The 20572-nt window shown below is 35.5% G+C and overlaps 3 protein-coding genes and 2 non-coding genes across 5 annotated transcripts; 1 reads left to right on the top strand and 4 right to left on the bottom strand.

Annotated features, from left to right (window-relative positions):
- Positions 1-1556: 1556 nt before the first annotated feature.
- Positions 1557-6886, bottom strand: LOC144438156 (ganglioside-induced differentiation-associated protein 1-like). Its single transcript, XM_078127187.1, has 5 exons — positions 6614-6886; positions 5192-5387; positions 4375-4551; positions 3412-3609; positions 1557-2939 (listed from the first exon to the last, which is right to left on the bottom strand). The coding sequence occupies exons 1-5, from the start codon at positions 6668-6670 to the stop codon at positions 2728-2730; spliced, it is 840 nt and encodes a 279-aa protein (XP_077983313.1). The 5' UTR covers positions 6671-6886; the 3' UTR covers positions 1557-2727.
- Positions 6887-8354: 1468 nt separating this feature from the next.
- LOC144437923 (ganglioside-induced differentiation-associated protein 1-like) lies at positions 8355-11114 on the bottom strand. Its single transcript, XM_078126957.1, has 5 exons — positions 11055-11114; positions 10126-10321; positions 9460-9636; positions 8986-9206; positions 8355-8417 (listed from the first exon to the last, which is right to left on the bottom strand). Exons 1-5 carry the CDS (start codon positions 11112-11114, stop codon positions 8355-8357), a joined length of 717 nt encoding a protein of 238 aa, XP_077983083.1.
- Positions 11115-11833: 719 nt separating this feature from the next.
- On the top strand, positions 11834-12050 carry LOC144438347 (small nucleolar RNA U3). The gene has a single exon (XR_013481045.1). It is a non-coding gene; the product is annotated as a small nucleolar RNA U3 (small nucleolar RNA).
- A 503-nt stretch (positions 12051-12553) lies between these two features.
- LOC144437922 (glutathione S-transferase Mu 1-like) lies at positions 12554-19053 on the bottom strand. Its single transcript, XM_078126955.1, has 9 exons — positions 19018-19053; positions 17599-17674; positions 17154-17218; positions 16543-16624; positions 15634-15734; positions 14799-14900; positions 13889-13972; positions 13450-13470; positions 12554-12643 (listed from the first exon to the last, which is right to left on the bottom strand). Exons 1-9 carry the CDS (start codon positions 19051-19053, stop codon positions 12554-12556), a joined length of 657 nt encoding a protein of 218 aa, XP_077983081.1.
- Positions 19054-19996: 943 nt separating this feature from the next.
- On the bottom strand, positions 19997-20069 carry Trnav-aac (transfer RNA valine (anticodon AAC)). The gene has a single exon. It is a non-coding gene; the product is annotated as a tRNA-Val (tRNA).
- Positions 20070-20572: the final 503 nt, after the last annotated feature.

Here is a 20572-nt window from a genome sequence, read left to right as displayed (position 1 = left end):
AAGTATATACATTGATTATGTATTCGTGAATTGAACTTCCGACAAATTTCAATTTTTGAATACGAATGATTGAACAATTTTAGGTTTATCTAAGAGTTTCTCTAGTATCCGTGTTGCCCATCATCGCATCCTTCTCAGACCAATAAAAAAAACGTCCTGGAAAGGACCGTGAAACTAGCCACTCAAAACAACAGCAATTCCATTATGATAGATTTTTAATGGTGCTTTATTAATTTCATACCTGTACGATTGAGAATATTTGTAAGGTTGTTTAAAATATTCTGACTAATAATCATTTTGCATTTTATTTTTTTCCCCTCAAGATCAACTGCTGGATTCTGATAACGGTTATGAGAAACACAAACGATGATGACCATAACAAAAAGATAGACAAACTGGACTCAAGAAAGTAGGTTCAGAAAATATGAACTATTTCACGTGTAGTGAAAATTCCATGCTTTAGATATAGATATATGCTAACTTATGCGATTCGTTATACAGTCTAGTCTGAGAATGTGTATTCAGTTTTTTGTAGCATATCAAGGAATTCGAACTAATATCACATGCTTTTTCTTACAATAAAGGTCAAGTTTACGTGCAAATGCTGTTCTGCTGCCACTTCTCGGAGTGACATGGATATTTGGGGCCCTCTACATTGGCGAAGGTCACGTGGTTCTTCGCTATTTCTTCGTTATCCTGAACTCACTACAGGTAAGAAGTGTGTCGTCAAATTTAAGGTGCAATTGTTGTCATGGTCGATAAACTAATCTCCGTCATATGACATACGATATAATAAGATCATTGCAACCTTAAGATACGAACTGAGACATGATGTTGAGAATACTCTTCGCATTTTTTTAACATTTGTATTACTTTCTTGCAGGGTATTTTTGTGTTTCTCTTCCATGGACTTGGAAGTCAGGAGGTAAGACAATTGTGTATTCTTTAATCTTCTTAAAGCATTGATAACGATAAAATGTAATAGAGGTTACTAGTATACACTTTACTGCCTGGCACTCCTTATTTGGGCAATAGTAGACGTCCATTGCGCATGCCTCATAGCTGTAACAACTATTTCCAATACTGAAATATAGTAATACTGTTACAGAAGCCATAACACAGTGCCTTCCTTCAGCAAAACCTAACAACTTCATACATGTAGGTATTAAACTCAGTTGATTTGTTTTTATTATCGCCAGGTACGAGTTGTTGGTAAGGCACTTATCAGGAGGAAAAATGTTGAGAAGGAATTTGTATCAGTATTGAAGAGAATGGCATTGGTAAGTTAAACAATCTAACTGTTATTAATGTTTGGTAATAATCGGTGCATATACTATAGTGGGTGATATGATATACAGTACGAGCCTAATATCAATTATCAATATCATATAGTAGAATTCACTGGTCACATGCCAAAGAAAATCGTTCCATATTTTTTTATTTCGAATTCAAAATCCACACTTCATAGCTCATACTTATACATAAAACGTATCTAACTACTGTCAACAATTATCAAAATTACTGGTTGATATCGTTTACTTTTACTCAAGATCTTACATTCTGTTTATTGAATTCGTGTTTGAGTTCACAAATGTATTTAATTTCAAGAAAGTTAAATTTGTTTATTTTTGTTTTTCTGTCAGCCAAAAGACCAGCAGCAACAAGAAAAAGAGAACGCCCCACCACCAAAACCAAAATGTAAGTTTCATTAGTTTGGTTTCAGCATATTCCGTTGATGAACACTGTCCGAATTGTGTTCAAGTTTTTACAAGCATTATTAAAATTGTACGTTATTCAATTCAAGCTTTTGGTGGCACCCACTCTCACGACAATTTTTACACAAGTTATATAATTGTGAGAGACAAATATCCGAACCTACATGTCGTGACCTGCTAACGTTTTAAAAAAAAAGTTAGTCTTCAATTATAAATTATTCCTTTTTTTAATTTCTCCAAAAGTGAAAGTGTGCCATCACTTGAAAACTTGCTAGATCACTATTAGTTATAATATCGGGTGCCAATACGTCACGTTTTTTTAATAGCAATCTTACTTGTATTTACAGATATGGGTTAACATTCGTCAAGACACGAAGAAGTGGAGCAAATTGTTGTAAAAGATGTTATACATGAGTAATTTATATTTTGTCTTAAGTCAGACTTCCGGACAACAGCGTGCAATTCAAGATTTTTGAGTTCAAAAGTTTTAAGGGCTTAGAGGGCTTACTACGTACAACACTGTACATTTACTTCCTAATTGAACACGAATGGATTTTGAGATGTATTTTTTGTATTTGTCACTTAATATTGTGTTTACAGAAATAAATTGCTGATTAGTTAACTTTGCCATCATCACAATTTTCCTCGCTGCTTTGTAAAAGCTTATTCAATGGCTAAAGTGTAATGTATGTAGAAGGTAAATAAAACCATTTAAATCCAAATGCATTTCGACTGTTACGTGTGATGTTTTTAATCAACGGTTTATCATTCATTTCATATTCATTTCACACTGAATAGTCATTGGATCGTGTAGTCATGGTTATCTTACTGCTACCTAGGGAACGAATATTGATTCGAAATTTCGGTGATTTTACTATATTTTAGTAGGGACTTCATTAGCTACAACATTTGTACTTCTTATGCAATTGTACTAGAAAGCCAATATAACTCCCTATTCATTAATTCCTGTCCACGCGGAAACAGCACAGTTCAAAGTTCAGCATGGCATAATTTATCTTACATGATAATTCCAACTCCTCCCTTCCTCTCCTATCGCAGTAAAGGAATCTCGCTGTCTGGCTCGTTCGAAGTATTGAAGCAAGAGAGCATGTTTTCCATTACCAAAGAAGTAATCCTGAAGTCCAAGTTTGACCAGATGGTCAATCAAATTACTTACACATATATCAGCCACAGTATACTGTTCTCCACAAATCCATTTTGATTCTACAAATACAAGCAAACATGGTGGTTATATGGATGAGAAAAAGATATAATTATTTTGGATTTTTAATTTATAAAAATCAGCTCTACTGTGTTTCCTGCTGAAATAATATGTGAAAGAATATTATACCAAGTCCTTGTGACTCTATAAATTGCAAAATTATATAAAATAAATAATTACAAGAATAAGTTGGTCACTGCATGTATAAACAGAAAGTGATTTGCAAATGACCGGGAGAGCAAGTAGTCACTACGTCACTTCCTGTTTGTGACTGTACATGTAGCTAGCTGTCGTTTCCCCATATATTAGTATAGCATCGTCAAACTTCATCTAGGTTGTTTCACATTGTTTGTTCAAGTAGGAAACCATGGCAAAGTTGTCTATTGAATAAAAATAGTATGATCGAAGAACCAAAACTCTGAAACGCCTTCTTTTGTGTGTGTTGATTTTTTTCTAAATACGTAAAAACGTTACCTATATCTGGAACCGCAAGTTTCTCTAATTCCCCAAACATCCAACCATATTTCTTGAGAGCGTCTTCAACTACATTCCTGTTGGAAGAGTTGTCCGCGTGATTGAGGAGATATGCTATCTTTCTCTCGCACACTTCTTTCATATCTTCGACTTCTTCAGCCAATTTCTTCAGCTTGGCAACCTCCCTCGTTCTTTTAACTAAAATTGTAGCAATGAACAAATGAAATGCGAACATAATTTAGTAAAAAATTTCCGAATCAAACTTGAAAAAAAACCACCAAGCAGTCGACTATTCCTAGTCGCTTTTGTACTCTGTTACTGCTCAAAAATATCATATTTAATTATATAACTATTGAATACATTGTCTGATTAAATATTGCATAAGTGAGGTTTAGGGACTGTAATTACTGATCATATTTAGTATTTTCACTGAAGTAAATAACTACAAATTATAAACAAATAAATAATGAATCACTATAAATTATGTCCACGTTATATTTGTACATTAACATATATATATATATGTATATATATATATATGTGTGTGTGTGTGTGTGTGTGTGTGTGTGTGTACAAGCTGATTTTGAACACTCATATATATATATATATATATATATATATATATATATAATTGACTGGGTGTTGATATAACCGCATAAAAGTGCTCAATACGGTTAGTAGAGCGAATTATATACTGGTTTTGAAGATATGAACAAAATTACATGCTATTGACCCAATGGCATATAGGGTCAATAGCATGTAATTTTGTTCATATTTTCAAAACCAGTGTATGTATATATAATATATATATATATATATATATATATATATATATATATATATATATATATATATATATATATATATATATATATATATATATATATATATTGACTCTTTCATGTAGACGGACCTCTTCTATTTACATATACACGTACTAAGGTACTAAGGTTTCTGACTTACGTTCCGTCCATGCAGCAAGATTATCCAATGAAAACATTGGATTTTTAGCAAACTCTTGAAAATTTCCAACACCCAAATGTAAGGTGCCCAGATATGGGACATCATCATCGATTAAAGACAGAATTGACTTGACCTTAGCATACTCCTTTGTTCCGATTGATGGATACAGTTTGGGCGCTGGGAAAGAAAACAGACATTGTAGATGTCAGGAGTATAAACATGTAAGTATTCTTCAAAAGATCACTTGATTGCTAAGTTACAGGGGCAAGTAAGTAGTTTTAAAAACAGCTACACCGACCATACACCTGGGTGGATATATGTAATTATTGATCTTGCACTAGCTGGAACTGGTTCATTTTTTTGAAAATATTTTGTTAGATATGATGACGTACTCGCAGCATTGTACGTCATGGGATGTATTGAATCATCATATAGGTAATATTGTGTGTAGCTGTACACATAACATGATAAGAATTTTTTTTTATATTTTACGGTACGACCGCTAAAATAAGTGCCCCCATCAACCAGAACATGTCGATTTGTTTATAAGTACAAAAGGTATCCACTCACGAGCTTGATAAAAAGCTACAACAAGTGTAATAAATTACCACTTTTGAAGTCTCGCTTTGACCCTCAACCCTTGGCGTCATTGTTTGTATGAATACAACATCTCTAGTGTGAATTTGTAATAAATTCTGCTAATGGGCTTCACAAGCATAGTGAGATTCGTACTAAGTGAATCTTGGAGGTAGGTTGCCATATCCTACCTCAGTCTTAGTGTGCATGTAAAGACGAGTTGCCAAACCACTGGACTTACCTTCAGGAAATTTGTTTTCCAAATATTCAAGAATTTTTGAGGAATCTGTTATGACCTCATCTTTATGACGTAATGCAGGTACCTTTCCCAGGGGGTGCAACCGTAGGTACCATTCTGTATGGTTTTCAGACTTTGTTAGGCTAAGAACTTCGTAAATTTCGTAACTTAAACCTTTCTCGATCAGAGTCATCCACACCTATGTAAATATACATAGCAAGATGTTATCAGGAATCCTTACAAGAAATATCATAAGACAATTTGGGTCTACATGACTCGTTTCTTGAACTGGTTAAAAGTAATAAATACGCTACAAACATCTGGATGACAACCATCTGTAAACAAGTCACTGAATAAACTCAGTAAACTAAAAATAATGACAAGTGTTACCCCTCGTAGGGGCAGGTGGTGTTATAGCTCTATCTATCTGTCTGTCCGTCAGACACTTGTCTGTCTGTTTAGCTGTCTGTGAATGCAATATTTCAAAAAAACATTAATTCTAGTGAAATTTGATAAGTATGTTATTGACAGAACAGATGAGATTAAAATGTGAAATGGCACAAGCTGAGTTTATAAGTTTTTTACTCAAGTGACAATACTTACATACAACCACATTCGAGTAATTTAATATCGATGCATGTCTTCTATAACATTACGACTATGATATGGCATTGTTAGAATAGGTGATTGCATAGTAGGGATTTCCTGTACATTTTTGGCACGTATGATAAATTACGTCATCGGATCTTTATATCAGGTTTGAGTTCAGTCAATTGCAAGCTGTGGTTAAGTGTGCTTCGGTACAATACTGTGAGTACCTTTTAAATATGCAGTAAAATCTACACCCAAATGTATAAACTCAACTTGTGCCCCTTTAAAATAAACATGTCAAAACGTTTAGCAACATGTCAGATGTTTTTTTATAAATTTAAACCTTTATAACAGTGCCCTTTCCTCTTAACACACACACACACACACACACACCACCACCACCACCACCACCACCACCACCACCACCATAGATATCGCAATACATCACTACATGTATGTACACTACGTCACAAAACAATATCATGACCTCTACAAACATAATGTCAAACTGTGACCTAGATCGTTTGCACTCCTAAACTGCAATGCAAATATATCCTACACTAATACAAAGATCGCACACACACACACACACACACACACACACACCACCACGACCACCACCACCACCACCACCACCACCACCACCACCACCACCACCACCATAGATATCGCAATACATCACTACATGTATGTACACTACGTCACAAAACAATATCATGACCTCTACAAACATAATGTCAAACTGTGACCTAGATCGTTTGCACTCCTAAACTGCAATGCAAATATATCCTACACTAATACAAGGATCGCTAGGAAATATGGAAACCAACTTACCCTTCTGGCGAATGGGCTGTATTTTGACAAATACAGGACAAGTCCTTCCTGTGACATGCTGAAGGAAATAGCTGGTCTATATCTTTGGGGTAAAACTTTAAATGTTCAATGTATCCTTTGACGAGATCGAGCAGTTGAATACTGACTTGTGTTTGCTGGGTAATTGAGCAATCACGGTCGTGCCCCTTATAACCCAGCAATACACCAGGAAGAAGAAGAGTTGAAGTCCGATGAGAGGAGAATAAATGATTAACAGAGATATCGGCCGGGGCACTGGCAGGTCAAGCGAGGTCAGGCCAGGCCCGGGCTAAACAAATTTCGGATTCAGATTCAGATACACATTGGTCAGGAACGAATGAGACGCTTGCTTGGATTCGTTTTTGATGATAGATTTTTCTCTCTTTTTTCAGTTGTTTCCAGTTTGATATCCGAATTTACCACTAATGAACATTGATCAGATTGATATGTTTCTTTGGATTCGTTTTTTTCTTTTAAATTCTTTTTTTTTTCAAAATCAATTTTTCTTCTCAATTAATGTAAGTTATGAATATTTTTTTAAATCATCTGATAACAATTTCCCCTTTAACTTGAACACGTATTCTGAATTGGTGTCGGTTGGTTGGTCTAATATAGAATGAGTTGGCCTACCGACCCAACAGTAGCGTATACATATTTAACATGTTGCCTTACAGCGTTTACAGGATGAGCGTGTAGTTTGGATTAGACTATAGCTAGACAATCATTGGTTCAAAAGCGTCTATTCTATATTTGATGTTAACAGTAGCAGTATGCTTACTTCCGAGTCTACAGTTAAAAGATAGACACATGATAAACTTAATAGATTGTACATCTTTTAAACATTCAATCACGTCAACTTCGCAGTGACTAAAAAACATTTTCACAGAGAGTGGTCGATCTCTGTTACCTTCATTGTGTTTATCGTTATCATGAAACCTTGTACTTATTCTTGCTGAACTAACCTCATGAAAACATCATTCTCAGGCTGTAATGGGTGTATGTAAATGGTTCAAACCGTTGTAAAGGTACAAGACTCAAGAAAAGTGTATGTGGTGTAATTGAAACTTTCTGACAGATTCCAGTCGACATGCAAAAGAGTAAGCCTTCATTAAATGACTTATTGTTGAGAACAATGTAACGTAAATGGAGGTTTGTTGAATATCAGGAATGTTTTTTTTTCACCGAAGCAAGGGACAGTGAATTGTATCTCTTACATCCCAATAAAAAAATAAGTGTTAAAGGGAAGAATATATCTACAATACTCAAAGTCATCATTATATTAATAGAATGTAAGTTGCCAGACCCATTTGACAATTGTTCACAGTATAACGCATTTTATTACAGTAAGTGGAATGGAAGGGGCTAGTCAAAATACGTTACAGCATTTCTTTTTGAAAAATCATAATAACCATAACGCTCGGCATATGTATGGAATATTTTGTTCTGGAAGCCTGAATTCTGTAAAATAAATTCATTATCTTCAATTAAACCGATGATTTAAGTGAACCTTATAAAGTGCTTCACATCATCAAAAAACTTTTAAGACAAGGACACTGGAGTATAGTTTACTGGTTTCATTTTGGAACCGGCATCTTGTCTCCCCGCTCTGCGGAGGCCTTGATGTATGAGTGACGTTGTTTTGCCCTTTCGAAGTATAAAAATAACAAATGGCGTTTTCCCTTGGAAAAGAAATGGTCCCCAAGGCCACAAAAACACAGGTGGTCTAATAAGTTGGTGAGACATATGTCAGCCACAGTGTACTGTTCTCCGCATATCCAGTTTGATTCTGCAATAGAAGAGAATGAAAACGGGGGAAAATGGGCTTATGGGAGTAGGGTTATTAGCAGATTTAAGTAATTTTTCATTGATTTTTTCATTATTTGTTATGATTTATCAATTAATGGATTTGTCTGTCTGTCTGTCTGTTTGTTTGTTTGTTTGTTTGTTTGTTTGTTTGTTTAATGTACAATTATTTGCTTGACTTTATCAGCAGTCTAGTGTAACATGCACTCTGTTTACCGTAAAGCGATACCACCCACTCCTATACCCCGTAAAACGGTATCATGTCTTTGCGATCATCAAACTTATGAGGATACATGTACCTGTATTATGTACAATATATACTTCATCATTTTTTATAAATGTCACTTTTTTACTATTTTGTTAAAAGACAAAAACAAAAAGATTTCCAATACAAGTGTTATGTACTTAAAGTTTAACTTTCAACGTCATTACACAAATAATTTAACCGTATGTTTTCTTCCATTAAATCTTATTTTCGCACAATATCGGTAGAGGGGGAAGAGACTACTGTTGGAAATAGGAGAACTTTAACGGACAATATAGATTCTCACCAAGCTATCAAATCTTTTATTACCTGCATCAGTTTCCAACATTTTTTCAAATTCATCTAATATGGCATCGTATTTATCGGTGGTCTCCTCGACAACAGTCCTATCATTAGAGTCTTTGGTAAGATCTCGCAAATATGTTATCTTCTGCTTGCAAACGTCTTTCAAATCTTCTGTTTCTTCCGCCAACTGCTCCAGAAGAGCAGTATCTTTTGTCGTTCGAGCTAAAATTGGCAACAAAAACGTATATTATTGTCCCCATTCATGGTGTTACAACATCCTAAGCCAAATATGCGATATATTCAGAAATGTTTGTCTTCTGTTTGGGAGGTTTCTCCAAAAGTGTTGTCCAGTAATTCGTTCTGCTGTCATATATATCTAAATAAATGTACAAATCAACGCAGACGACAGGTGAAGAACATCTACACACGTTTGCCTTCTTTCACTGCACTATTTTGACCACAGAAAATTACATACCTTCCAACGTTAAGCGAAGGTCTTCGAACGAAATAGTAGGCTTTCTAGCAAATTCTGGAAAATTTGCTAGACCATAAACAAAGATGTCCAACATAGTTACAGCTTCTTCGATTAGTAGAAGGATAGACTTGACTTTGATGTACTCGTCTGTTCCTGTTCTAGGATACAGTTTAGGTGCTTTGTATATAAAGACAAAAATGATACAATATCATTTAGACTAAGTGCCTTGTATCGAGTACTCATCATACCGCCACCCAGAGGGCAGTGTAATTGTGAAATTTGTCATTCTGCGGCTTTGTTTGCAAGTTTGCACTGACTTATTCAATGGTAATTTGCTTTCGTTACTTACCTATATGTTTAATGCATCTATCCACAATTTATTCTATGAACTACAAAATGTCGATAAGCCTGCTTAATTTAAAAAAAAATACTTATTGAATTACTCGTTTCTCCGCTATTTGTTCATAATTATGACGACATAGATTTAATTAAAAATGCAATTAAATTAACTAATTGACATATTTAGATTATACGGTAACCATACAAGACATTTTACGGGATGAAATTGGATAAGAACCCCCATGAATAAGCTTGTTGTTCTAATATATGAAATTGGTTCAAAATTTGATAATATCTTAGCCTGCGTTAGATAGTATTGCACCTTACCATCTGGAAAGTTGTCTTCCAAATATTCTAGAATTTCCACTGAGTCTGTGATGACGTGTTGATTATGACGTAATACAGGTACCTTACCCATTGGATGCAACCTGAGGTACCAAGCTGTAAGGTTTTCATGTGAATTTAACATATCAACTTCGTATTTTTCGTAACTTAGATTTTTCTCAATCAGAGCCATCGACACCTAAAAAACAAGAAAGGAGATTAACGTAGTATGTGTATTGGAAATAAACTATTTAGACTATTTCTGTTACTTTGTTCATGAAAAGCTAAACCCATTCTCAAATCAAATCAAGGGGAAAAATGAGATGTTACTATACAAATTTGTTAAATACAGGTCAGAATTAAATATAGATATTAAGCCATTTTAGAATCCAATATGGCCGCCGCTGAATACCACCAACGCTGGAGGGTCTAGATCTAAGGTTAACTTTATTGAAAAATAAAAGATTTTTGGGAACAGGAAAAAGCTACCCATTTTACCTTCAACTGACAAAACAAATGCAACTACAGGTCACTCGATAACGCTGATATACGGAAAGCTCTAATCATAATAGTTCGTAATAGTATGGTTGGACTTTGCATTTGTTCTGAACCCATATGTGTTCATTTTGCGTTTGTAGAATATGACACGATACATTAATTAAGTATTTTGTACTGAAATGCGCAAAGACTAAGAAACTCGATTTCTCGGTATCTTTCACTAGCAATATAATATCTTTCACATGGTTTACGTACCAATAAAGGCAATGACACCTAAACTATGCGACATGTATATTCACATACCATGCATATATACATTCTGATTGGTAACAATCGAGCGACCTCAAGCTACATACATAAAGCATGCATTATATAACACACCAAGATTCTTTCACCAGTCTTAACATTGCCATTTCAAAAACAATCAAACTTACCCTTCGTGCACAATGGCTGTAAATCGTTGAATAAAGGAGAAGGTCATCTGATGTCGACATTCTCAGAGTGGTAGGTACGCTATAAGTAGTATGGTCAAACTTCCCCAACGTTCAACTTATCAAATCCTATCGTTTGGTCCTCGTCGGGTTAAAGCAGGGCGAAATGATACCACGTATTTCAATGAATAATCTCCTGTACATGTATTTTCAGAAATTACATTCTTTAAACTTCATATGAAATAAAAATGTATATATTTTCTGTCTTCTTCTATCCTCGTGTGTTATAATTGTAGCTACTTTTGCGAACTGACTAATTAGCATATTTTGTTCGACAGGTCCCGAGTGTATTGTTCAATACTATGAATTCTTGAGGAAATTATCCAGCATTCCAGATTAGAAAAGAATAACTCATGATATTGTGCATTTTCCCCGGTGCATTTAAGTGAGAATTCAAAAATGCCTAAAGGGGATGTTAATGATTAACATTGAAGTCCATGTATTGACATAGAATGTTAGCAGCCTCAATTCTGAACGAGATTTGCATGTAAAGATTATTCACGAAACTGTGGTTAAGATATTAGATTCCAACAGTTTTGTAACACTGGATAGAATTTAAAACAAACATAATACTGCTTTGTTGTACTTCAAAACTGTTAAACTTAAAAATTAAAAACAGAGATGATATTTGAATAGAAACACAACAACGTTTGATAAATGCTCTCACCGTACATAAAGTTTAATTACACCGGTACAAAGTCTGAAAAGCAACATGTGTCATCAAGATCATACTTTTAGGGATCATTTCTATAGTATGGATCGCATCCACATCACTGAAAAGTGATCATAGCCTCAACCACGACGACGAGTCATAACGTTCTCTTCTGAGCGCGAAGCGGATCTCGAGTGTCACTTCTCAGTGACTTGCTCTTGGTCATTGATGAACGTTCCTCTCTTCCTTTCGCGAGGAGTGGAGGAAGAGAACGTATTCTGAGTGGTTGCCCCCCCCCCCTTACCTATAAAAACTCAGACATGCTAAATCATTGATAAATGTTAATGCATGTATTATGTATTACTTAGTTTTTGAAACCCCACCCGTACATTTTTTTAAGTAAAGGAAAAATCGCCGGTTAATCATATGCATTTAGGAAAGAATGTATCATATGTCTGAAGCTGGGTATTCGCTCACTCATACATATGGTATTATGTAAGCTGATTGCTATCATGCTAGCCATATCGTGCTTCTAAGAAGTGTATAAGGTGTCATGCATGACATTCACTTTGCAATAAGTACATTTATTTACCTTACTTAACTTTCTAGTCTAACTGCAATAGCCAATAAAGATACTGATAATTAGTTGGTTGGTATAATATGTAATGTTTATTGGCACATTAGTAAAAGTACACCAAGCACTTCATTGTAAACTTTCACACTTTCCTGTCGACCCATTGTGAATCGTTTAATATCTTGAACTCTGTAGAGTCATTCAGGTTGTACATAATTACTCTCTACCAAATTTGACGTTCATCGAGTAAATAGGACACTTGATGAACTGGTCAGATTTCATATACTTGGCTATGGCCGGTAATGCCTGAAATGAATATAAAAACACTACTCAATAAATGTTACATAAGGGAACCTTCAGTAATTAAAGGAGGGAAAGTCGCCGGTTTCTTGCATAAAATATGACCCTCCCCCTGCTCCATTTTCTAAAAAGTGGACACTCTCAATTTCCTTTCTCTAACATATAACCCCTCAACTTTTCAAATATTTCACAAAGTTGGGTTAGCATGGTTGTCAGCAGTGATTTAACTGATGCGATATGATATCATGGTACTAAGGTGAGAGTGTTGGGATAATGCAGAAGTGGGATGTGACAGTGATGGTAGAGATGGGATATCAAAATCACACAATATTGCCAAATTAACTATGCAAGTCTAGGATAATAACTGTACACTTCTTTATATACCAAATGTGACCATTCTCTTATTCTAATTTCTAAAATATGGCCCTCCCTATTTGTGAAATCTACCCCCACCCCTCCATTATCCCGACCCCCTCGCTTGTAAGTACTGAATGCTCCCTGATCCATAAACTGTACGTCGTCCCGGCTGATTCCGAGTCAAAATTCGCCATTCGTTATCTATTCCGGATTGTTCGAAGCCCTTCGGCAAGAACCACTACCGTGCCTCACTCAACCCAGATGTAACCAGCCTGGTAGGTTGTGGAAATATACAGGATTGTGCCACTATTGGTGCATGTCAAGAAAGAACAATGTGAGAAGCTGCTGTATAAAAGTGTATATCATTACTTTTGAACGAGATACAATTCAATATGATCATATCAGCGACTTAAAGAACGATTGGTGTATGGCATACCACGTGTAATATTACTCACCTCCACTCTATCTAAGAAAACCTGTAGAATTTAAAAATAAAAAAAGGGGAAAAATGAATACGTTAAGACTTAATTGCTGTAGTATACTGCCCTACAATTCAAGGGTTGTTTAGTAATACATTATTGCTTGCCGTATGATATTCTGATATACCAAGTAATGAATGCAGATATACAGAACGGTATCTCTTTGCAACACAACACAACACAACACAACACAACACAACACAACACAACACAACACACCACCCCACCCCACCCCACCCCATCCCACCACAACACAACACAACACAACACAACATCTCAGTAAAACAGCGTATCAACACGTGTCACATTTTAAAGGTAGGCTTTGTAACTGCCAGTGTCCTTCGATCAGATAAAAATCCTACATGATGTACTAGAGATTGGGGTTCGGAGAGCAAGTACATAAAGTCACACTTACCTTGACATTACTCGGCAGCTGTTTGTCGTCAAATTGACGGATTCTAGCAAAATACTCATATAACATAAAATCAGGATACGTAATCTAAAATGAATTAAGAAGATTTTTTCAAAGAAAATGAATTTTGTTATTCAAGTTTTGAGTTTTACCACGAGGAAAATCTATTTATTAAAAAAGATATATAATGTCTTTAATAAACGACATTGATTCGATGTTGTATCGTGGGCGCTCACTCGTCGCTTACTAGTGGAGCTCCCTCATCTTTCCGAGTCTCGTTTCCCCTTCGATCTCACCAACATGCAGGACCCATATAATGTCGAAGTATTTAGTTCTACTTTTTTAGGTTCGTAAAAGGGAAACACATCTCAAGGAAATAAGGTATTGTTTGCAAATTTGGGGTTCTGGAAAGTCATTTCATGATTGTACATCATATACATTACGCGCAATTGCCAGAAAACATCAAATTGAAACTTGGTTCATATTCGCTTGTTCGGTAAAGTTCTGTCTTCAGTGATCCAATGTTGTCTCCATAGGAGTCAGCATGTAGACACGCATATGCATTAGATGATAGACCAATGCTAGGAAAATGAAAGTCTCCGAAATGCCTTCGTTAATTCCTAGAGTAACGTTTAGCCCTTGAAGTAATTAACAGCGGACAGCACAAGACAGTTGTTTTTAAAATATATACACTAGTGATGATGACTATTTTGTGATGTAGCTTGATGACAGAAAGACTCGTCATTGCGGGTACTCCCTTAAATTGCTGGCTACACTAAACTTTCGCAACATAGAATATTTCAGTCTAAGGGACTCTCTAATACATATTCTACTAGCTATCTATTTGATGGGAATCATATTCATTTCTCTGCTCAACACTAAAGTCACAAGTGAATATCAAAATTCAACTTACATTATCTCCTGCAAACCATGGATTATCACCTAAAAATGAAGACAGCTCTTCCAATGTGACCTTTAATTTCTTTAAGAACTCTTCTCTTTTTTCCGCTGATTCCTGTTTTACATGCAATACGTTTAGTTTACAAATTTGTTTATGTATTTGCTCTTTCCAGCTTACTTGATTAGTGGTCATAAGTTTGAACATAACAAGAAGTTTGTGTATATTTTACCACGGTAGTCAAATGATATAATGTCTTTTCGTCGTTCGTGAGGTGTTCATTTTTTCATTTCTAAGAAGTTCATTTTTAACGCCGAAAAAATGATTGTGTTGTGTTGTGTTGTGTTGTGTTGTGTTGTGTTGTGTTGCGTTGTGTTGTGTTGTGTTGTGTTGTGTTGTGTGGTGTGGTGTTGTCTTGTGTGGTGTGGTGTGGTGTGGTGTGGTGTGGTGTTGTGTGGTGTTGTGTGGTATATTGGCGTGTCGCGGCCGTCGTGTGGCGTGTTGTTTTATGTTTTGTTGTGTTGTGTTGTGTTGTGTCGTGTCATGTCACTTGTGATGTATTGTATTTTCCTGTGTTTGAGAGACTGCATGTTATGTGAAAAAAAAACCACAAATAATAATAGCAAACCTTACATCAAGAGTTACCTGAACAGATCTGAGGGACGGTACTTTCTCCCTAAAATATACGGGAACATTCTACGTGATCACGTCACCTTGTGGAGTGATTATAAACAGTGCCATCTATCATGCATGAGTGACAAGACTAACTGTTTGCAGTCGAAAGCTCTCAGCTCAAAAGTGTGTTGTGTGTACTGTATTGGTTAAAATTTTAGTACTCAATAGCACTTACCCAATCTGGATCCGTGAAATATCCTCCCATCAGCATACGAAAATCACCCCATCGTCCATAAACCAGATCTGCTCGTCTCATCTCGTTTTCGTTTGTACCTACTGTATCATATAAAAAAAGAAGAAGACAAATTTACAAAATATGCAATCGGTATTGGTAGTTTACAGGACAGTTTTCTGAAAATTACAAACGTCTTCTTCCGTATCAACGAAGAATATCTGACAATTCAAGATTGGTCTTGATCAAAAGTAGAAGAAATCAAACTTTCCAGGGAGCATTCACATTTGAATATATACCAAACGTGCTTATCGTATACTAAAATGGATATTAAAATAGACCACTATCATTGAAAAGAATTTGACTAAATAAGTAAGCCTCTATCTGCTACTGTAACAACTTGATTGTAAAATGAAATATCATACAACATGCAAGCAAAGTTGAACATGCTCGAATAGTAGGGATTTATACCCTGGGAAATCTACGGTACTTCATTGCGCGTCTACGGTACATCATTCATTCTGCATTGCTCGTAACATTAGTAAAATGTTCAAAGTTGCAATTGTCTTTTCCCAATTTCCCCATAAATTAGGTTGGCACAGCCATAACAATTTCCCATTTTTTTCCTTTATTCAGTCGGAAAATATTTGTAACCTCAGAGTTTTGTCAATTTTCATCTCCGACTCGAAGTGACAAGGTTCCTTTTAGGTCACTCGAGGTTTCCCCGGCTGAAAGAAAAGAAATGCTGAGAAACAATACTCTTAGTTTTACAAACATTGCCAACTGAGTTCAGCCTATCACAGTCACTGCTTATAACAGCTGTTTATAACTGTTTATAGCTGCAACTAGAAGGAAACATGACAAAGAAACACTATGACCTTCAACTGGGAAAGTAAGTCTGTAATTTCTTACACAGATTTGTCTTGCGTGCAAGATATACCAAGATGGCATGTGTCTGGGTTAGTTTGACATCTCCGTCAATCAGATAGGGTAGCTGCGATCAAAAATGAAAAAATAGGGAAATCATATCAAAGCCTTGGATCTTACATGACTAAGTGAAATCTCCTGTCACTTTAGAATAATAGATGAGGTATTTTTTCTTCTTTGCAATACACAAATTTAGTCCAAACTTGATACTTAAAATTTTGATAAGTGCATACTTAATAATTCGAACATTTTCAGTCCGCGATTCGACATGTGTTACTATTAATTACTGATGATCCTACTGCGCAGTTTGCACCACAATGTATGTAAACGCATAGGTTGAATATTTCCTAGGTTCTTACACATCTAAAAAGTCTTTGTACAATTTCTAATGTAGTTATTATCAGTATAAATGACTGGCATTGCCAATTATCAGAGAATTTTGCTAAGTGGTATCGTGTCAAATCATGGGAGGTAACGTGTTCAATATCATTGAACTTTGCGATCGATGGGCAACCACTATGTTCACGTTTTATGCCACTCTATATAGCTAACCATTTCAAATAGATGTTACACATCAGAAAAGACGGCTTACTCACGTTAGGAAAGTCCAATCCAAGATTGTATTTCTCATTCAGCCATGCATCCTTGCTGTAGTCTGGAGCTGTACAGTGATGGGTGTTTTGACAGACAAGTTATAAGTATATGCGATAATGTGATAGGTCCTGAGTTTACAACTGGTCGTGTTCTATTGCTTAACACTTTCCTTTTACTTTGCCTCTGTGTGTATGTGTGTGTTGCTACCTGTTAATCAAACGTACTCTGGGTGTCATGGCAACACTACCAATTATACGTCGAAGTAAGATGATACAATATAAGATATTGTCACACAACGTGTTATATACTAGTATATAAATATAAATATAGTATATCCGAACCATATATACCCACGAAATCAGTACTACCCTCGTTACAGTCTACCAAACAATTACTAAGCTCAATGAAAATAGAGAATAAGCTTATGTTACTTCACTACATTCATACCTGGTCCATAATCGTACCGTTTTTCTGTGTAGTCGACGCCTGTATACTCTAGCACAAGACGTATTGCCTGGCCAAGCTACAGAAATGAATGAATTGAATATTACTAGTTTATCACTAGATTATCATTATGAAGAGTCAAATGTAGTCGCACTAGGGACTCCACACAACCTTCAATAGTTCGGTAATAAATGTATCAATATGTACAAACTTAAAACAGGTCAATGTCATGTGAGTATGTGGATATTTCAGTGTCTGGCTAAGGCCATTCATGATACTATACATTCCTGCATAAATTGAAATAAAATATCAAAAATTGAATTCGTTCTTATTGTTATAAATGATACACATTTAGAATCAATGCAGTTTAAACTGATATTAATGTGCAACAGTTCAGGGCAGGGTAGAAAGGCCAGGGGTGAATCACGTGTTTTAAAGATCCGACAGTTCAGATAAATACGGTAGTTTTACATTCATTGCAAGGTCAGCGTTTATCGACTCTTTATGATATCACCACATGGGGTGACCTTTGCCACCTGTGCCAATCACGTGCATGTAAGTGGAGGTGCAAATATACTGTGGTCAAGCTATTTCAAGGCATGATAATTCGTACTTTTGTTTATAGCGTGTGGCGTTTATTCGTTGTTTCACTACTTTAACCATATCTGTTAGTTTTCCTACACCGGGTATAGTAATTTGAACATTGCGAATAAGTTGACACCCTCAATATAAATACGGTGCACACCTGCTTACTCGTATACCAACAAACACGATCTTGTTAAATTACGATGTGTGTCATGACAACTAGACACGTACATGTCACGTGGTGAATTATTGGCGTTTAACTAAAGTATCGATTTTCTTAGCTTGCGTACAAATATATGGTGGTTGTTATGAGTTTGTACACATTTACCCTCATTCAAAAAGACCAAAAAAAATTAAAAAGTCCAAATATAATTTGCCTAATATAATAATTGGTAAGCGGTATTGTGATGTGCACGTGGCTAAGTTTACAAGATGGAAGGTTGATTTATTCATAATACACCGAGTGATATGTGCACTACCACTATACCGAGCCTTGCAAACAAACAGATGAGATGCCTTCAAAATTTGAACCTGACCATTTGACGACAAAAAAGGAGGGAGTGGAAAACAAATCGTATTTCAGAAATTTAAAATTTAGAATCAATCGTTTGAATCAGTACACGTCATAAGCTTATATCTTTAATAAGATACTTCAATAACTGTAACTTTTTTTATGCGATTTACTTCTTGTGGAGTGATCAGATTTGTGTACACTTTCCCTATTATAATACATAATATATAAGCTTAAACAATATAAACATGCTAAAGTGATCGCCTCATTTCTAGCCGGCCCAGGCAACCAACACAAATCCCAGATCATTTTTTGTATGTACTTACGCCTCTTATATTCCAGTATCCAAGTAGCATTGACATATCGGTGAATGATTTTCACACTCAGTCTGGACGTACGTCGAGGTGGGAACGGTGCAAGGTATCTAAACGGAATGGGTAGCACCACAGTGACTTGTAGGCTGAGAATTAATCCAAAGTGTCCCAGTCTAAAATAATTGCGTTATTAGATAATTATTTCAGAACATTCATAAATAATCGTCCTCTATAACATCGAGTAGGTTACAGGGGATGATATGTTATGAATATTCTAAAATAGCTAGTTATTCGGTTATTTTGTACTAGGATATCCATCGATTTACTCTTAGCCTACAGGGTACCTGTGGGTAAAGTGAAATGGTGAGGGCCAAAGTCTTACTTACAGTGCACGCCTGTTGTAATATTTGCGCTCAGTCGACCGGTTTTTATGCGCGACAGTTTGTTCATGTGGATATAGTTTAGGATGTATCTCAATAAGTTTACTGAGGTGTTTGTACGTGCTATGTATAGTCGGTCTAGGGACAATAATAACTACAGGTTTGGATATACTTCAATAAGTATAAACCATGTATAGCAGGTAGTTCTCTCCTCAAGCTATAACCATCACCCCCTTCCCCCTTCCCCCTTTCCCCTTTTAGGTACATTTGTATTTAGTAGTTTTAAAATGGAGGGGCATGAATTGCGTATACTTAAGCCTTTGACCGACGGAATTATCTCTTCACACAAAATAATAAGCTTAAAATGTTCCTTGCCATAAATCTATCTAATGTTAAAAAGTTGAAAAATATACTGTCAGTGCATAGGAATTCATGCATGCATTACCATTATTTCCAATAAACTTATAAAATGGTATAAAATGTACCAGTAGTTACCGACGTAGTACCTGTTTTATTTACCATATACTTCATACATGTATCTGACAGGTGTATCTGCCCATAATTAATTATAATCCGCAAAAATAAAGATTTCACCAAAAATTATATGTACATGTTTCCGCCCGGGCTCGAACCGGGGACCTTTCGCGTGTTAGGCGAACGTGATAACCGCTACACTACGGAAACAGATGTATATAAACGACAATTGATATCTCTGTGAAATCTAATACAACAGCAAAATAAAAATTCGACTTAGATATATTAAATGATATATGTCTGCACACACAAAATATTACTAAACAAACAAACAAACAAACAAACAAACAAACAAACAAACAAACAAAACAGAACAAACAAACAAGACACAAACTGCTCATATTTTGCTGTTTACGGTTGGACCCGTATAAAGGGATGGGGCGATTAGCAAATGCAGAAAATGGTAGCTTTGTAATCAAAGATATGTGAAAGAAATGCCTGTAACAGCTGCGAAATAAAGTTAGGATAGAATCGATTACTAGTAAGATAACAAAAAACAATTTTCAGAACTATACTATAATATTAAATAGACTGGAAATCTTGATAGTGGAGCTAGTAATAACAAAGTGCAGTTTTGAGATAAGTTACGGGATAGAAAACAACAACAACAACAACAACAACAACAACAACAACAACAACAACGATAATAGTTT

Source organism: Glandiceps talaboti, chromosome 7 (assembly GCF_964340395.1).
Source record: "Glandiceps talaboti chromosome 7, keGlaTala1.1, whole genome shotgun sequence".
NCBI lineage: Eukaryota > Metazoa > Hemichordata > Enteropneusta > Spengelidae > Glandiceps > Glandiceps talaboti.
Note: the sequence above shows the minus strand (reverse complement) of the source record. Positions and strands in the feature narration are given on the sequence as shown.

Coding starts and splice junctions, on each gene's coding strand:
- LOC144437922 (XM_078126955.1), bottom strand. CDS start 19,053: ATGTCAATGCTACTTGGATACTGGAATATAAGAGGC. Junction 16,625..17,153: donor TTGGATTGGACTTTCCTAAC/GTGAGTAAGCCG, acceptor TTTTGATCGCAG/CTACCCTATCTGATTGACGG. Junction 15,735..16,542: donor TGCACGCAAGACAAATCTGT/GTAAGAAATTAC, acceptor TATATGATACAG/TAGGTACAAACGAAAACGAG.
- LOC144437923 (XM_078126957.1), bottom strand. CDS start 11,114: ATGTCGACATCAGATGACCTTCTCCTTTATTCAACGATTTACAGCCAT. Junction 10,322..11,054: donor ACAGCCATTGTGCACGAAGG/GTAAGTTTGATT, acceptor CTTGTTTTTTAG/GTGTCGATGGCTCTGATTGA. Junction 9,637..10,125: donor GGAAGACAACTTTCCAGATG/GTAAGGTGCAAT, acceptor TTATATACAAAG/CACCTAAACTGTATCCTAGA.
- LOC144438156 (XM_078127187.1), bottom strand. CDS start 6,670: ATGTCACAGGAAGGACTTGTCCTGTATTTGTCAAAATACAGCCCATTC. Junction 4,552..5,191: donor GGAAAACAAATTTCCTGAAG/GTAAGTCCAGTG, acceptor TTTCTTTCCCAG/CGCCCAAACTGTATCCATCA. Junction 3,610..4,374: donor TCTTGCTGCATGGACGGAAC/GTAAGTCAGAAA, acceptor CTACAATTTTAG/TTAAAAGAACGAGGGAGGTT.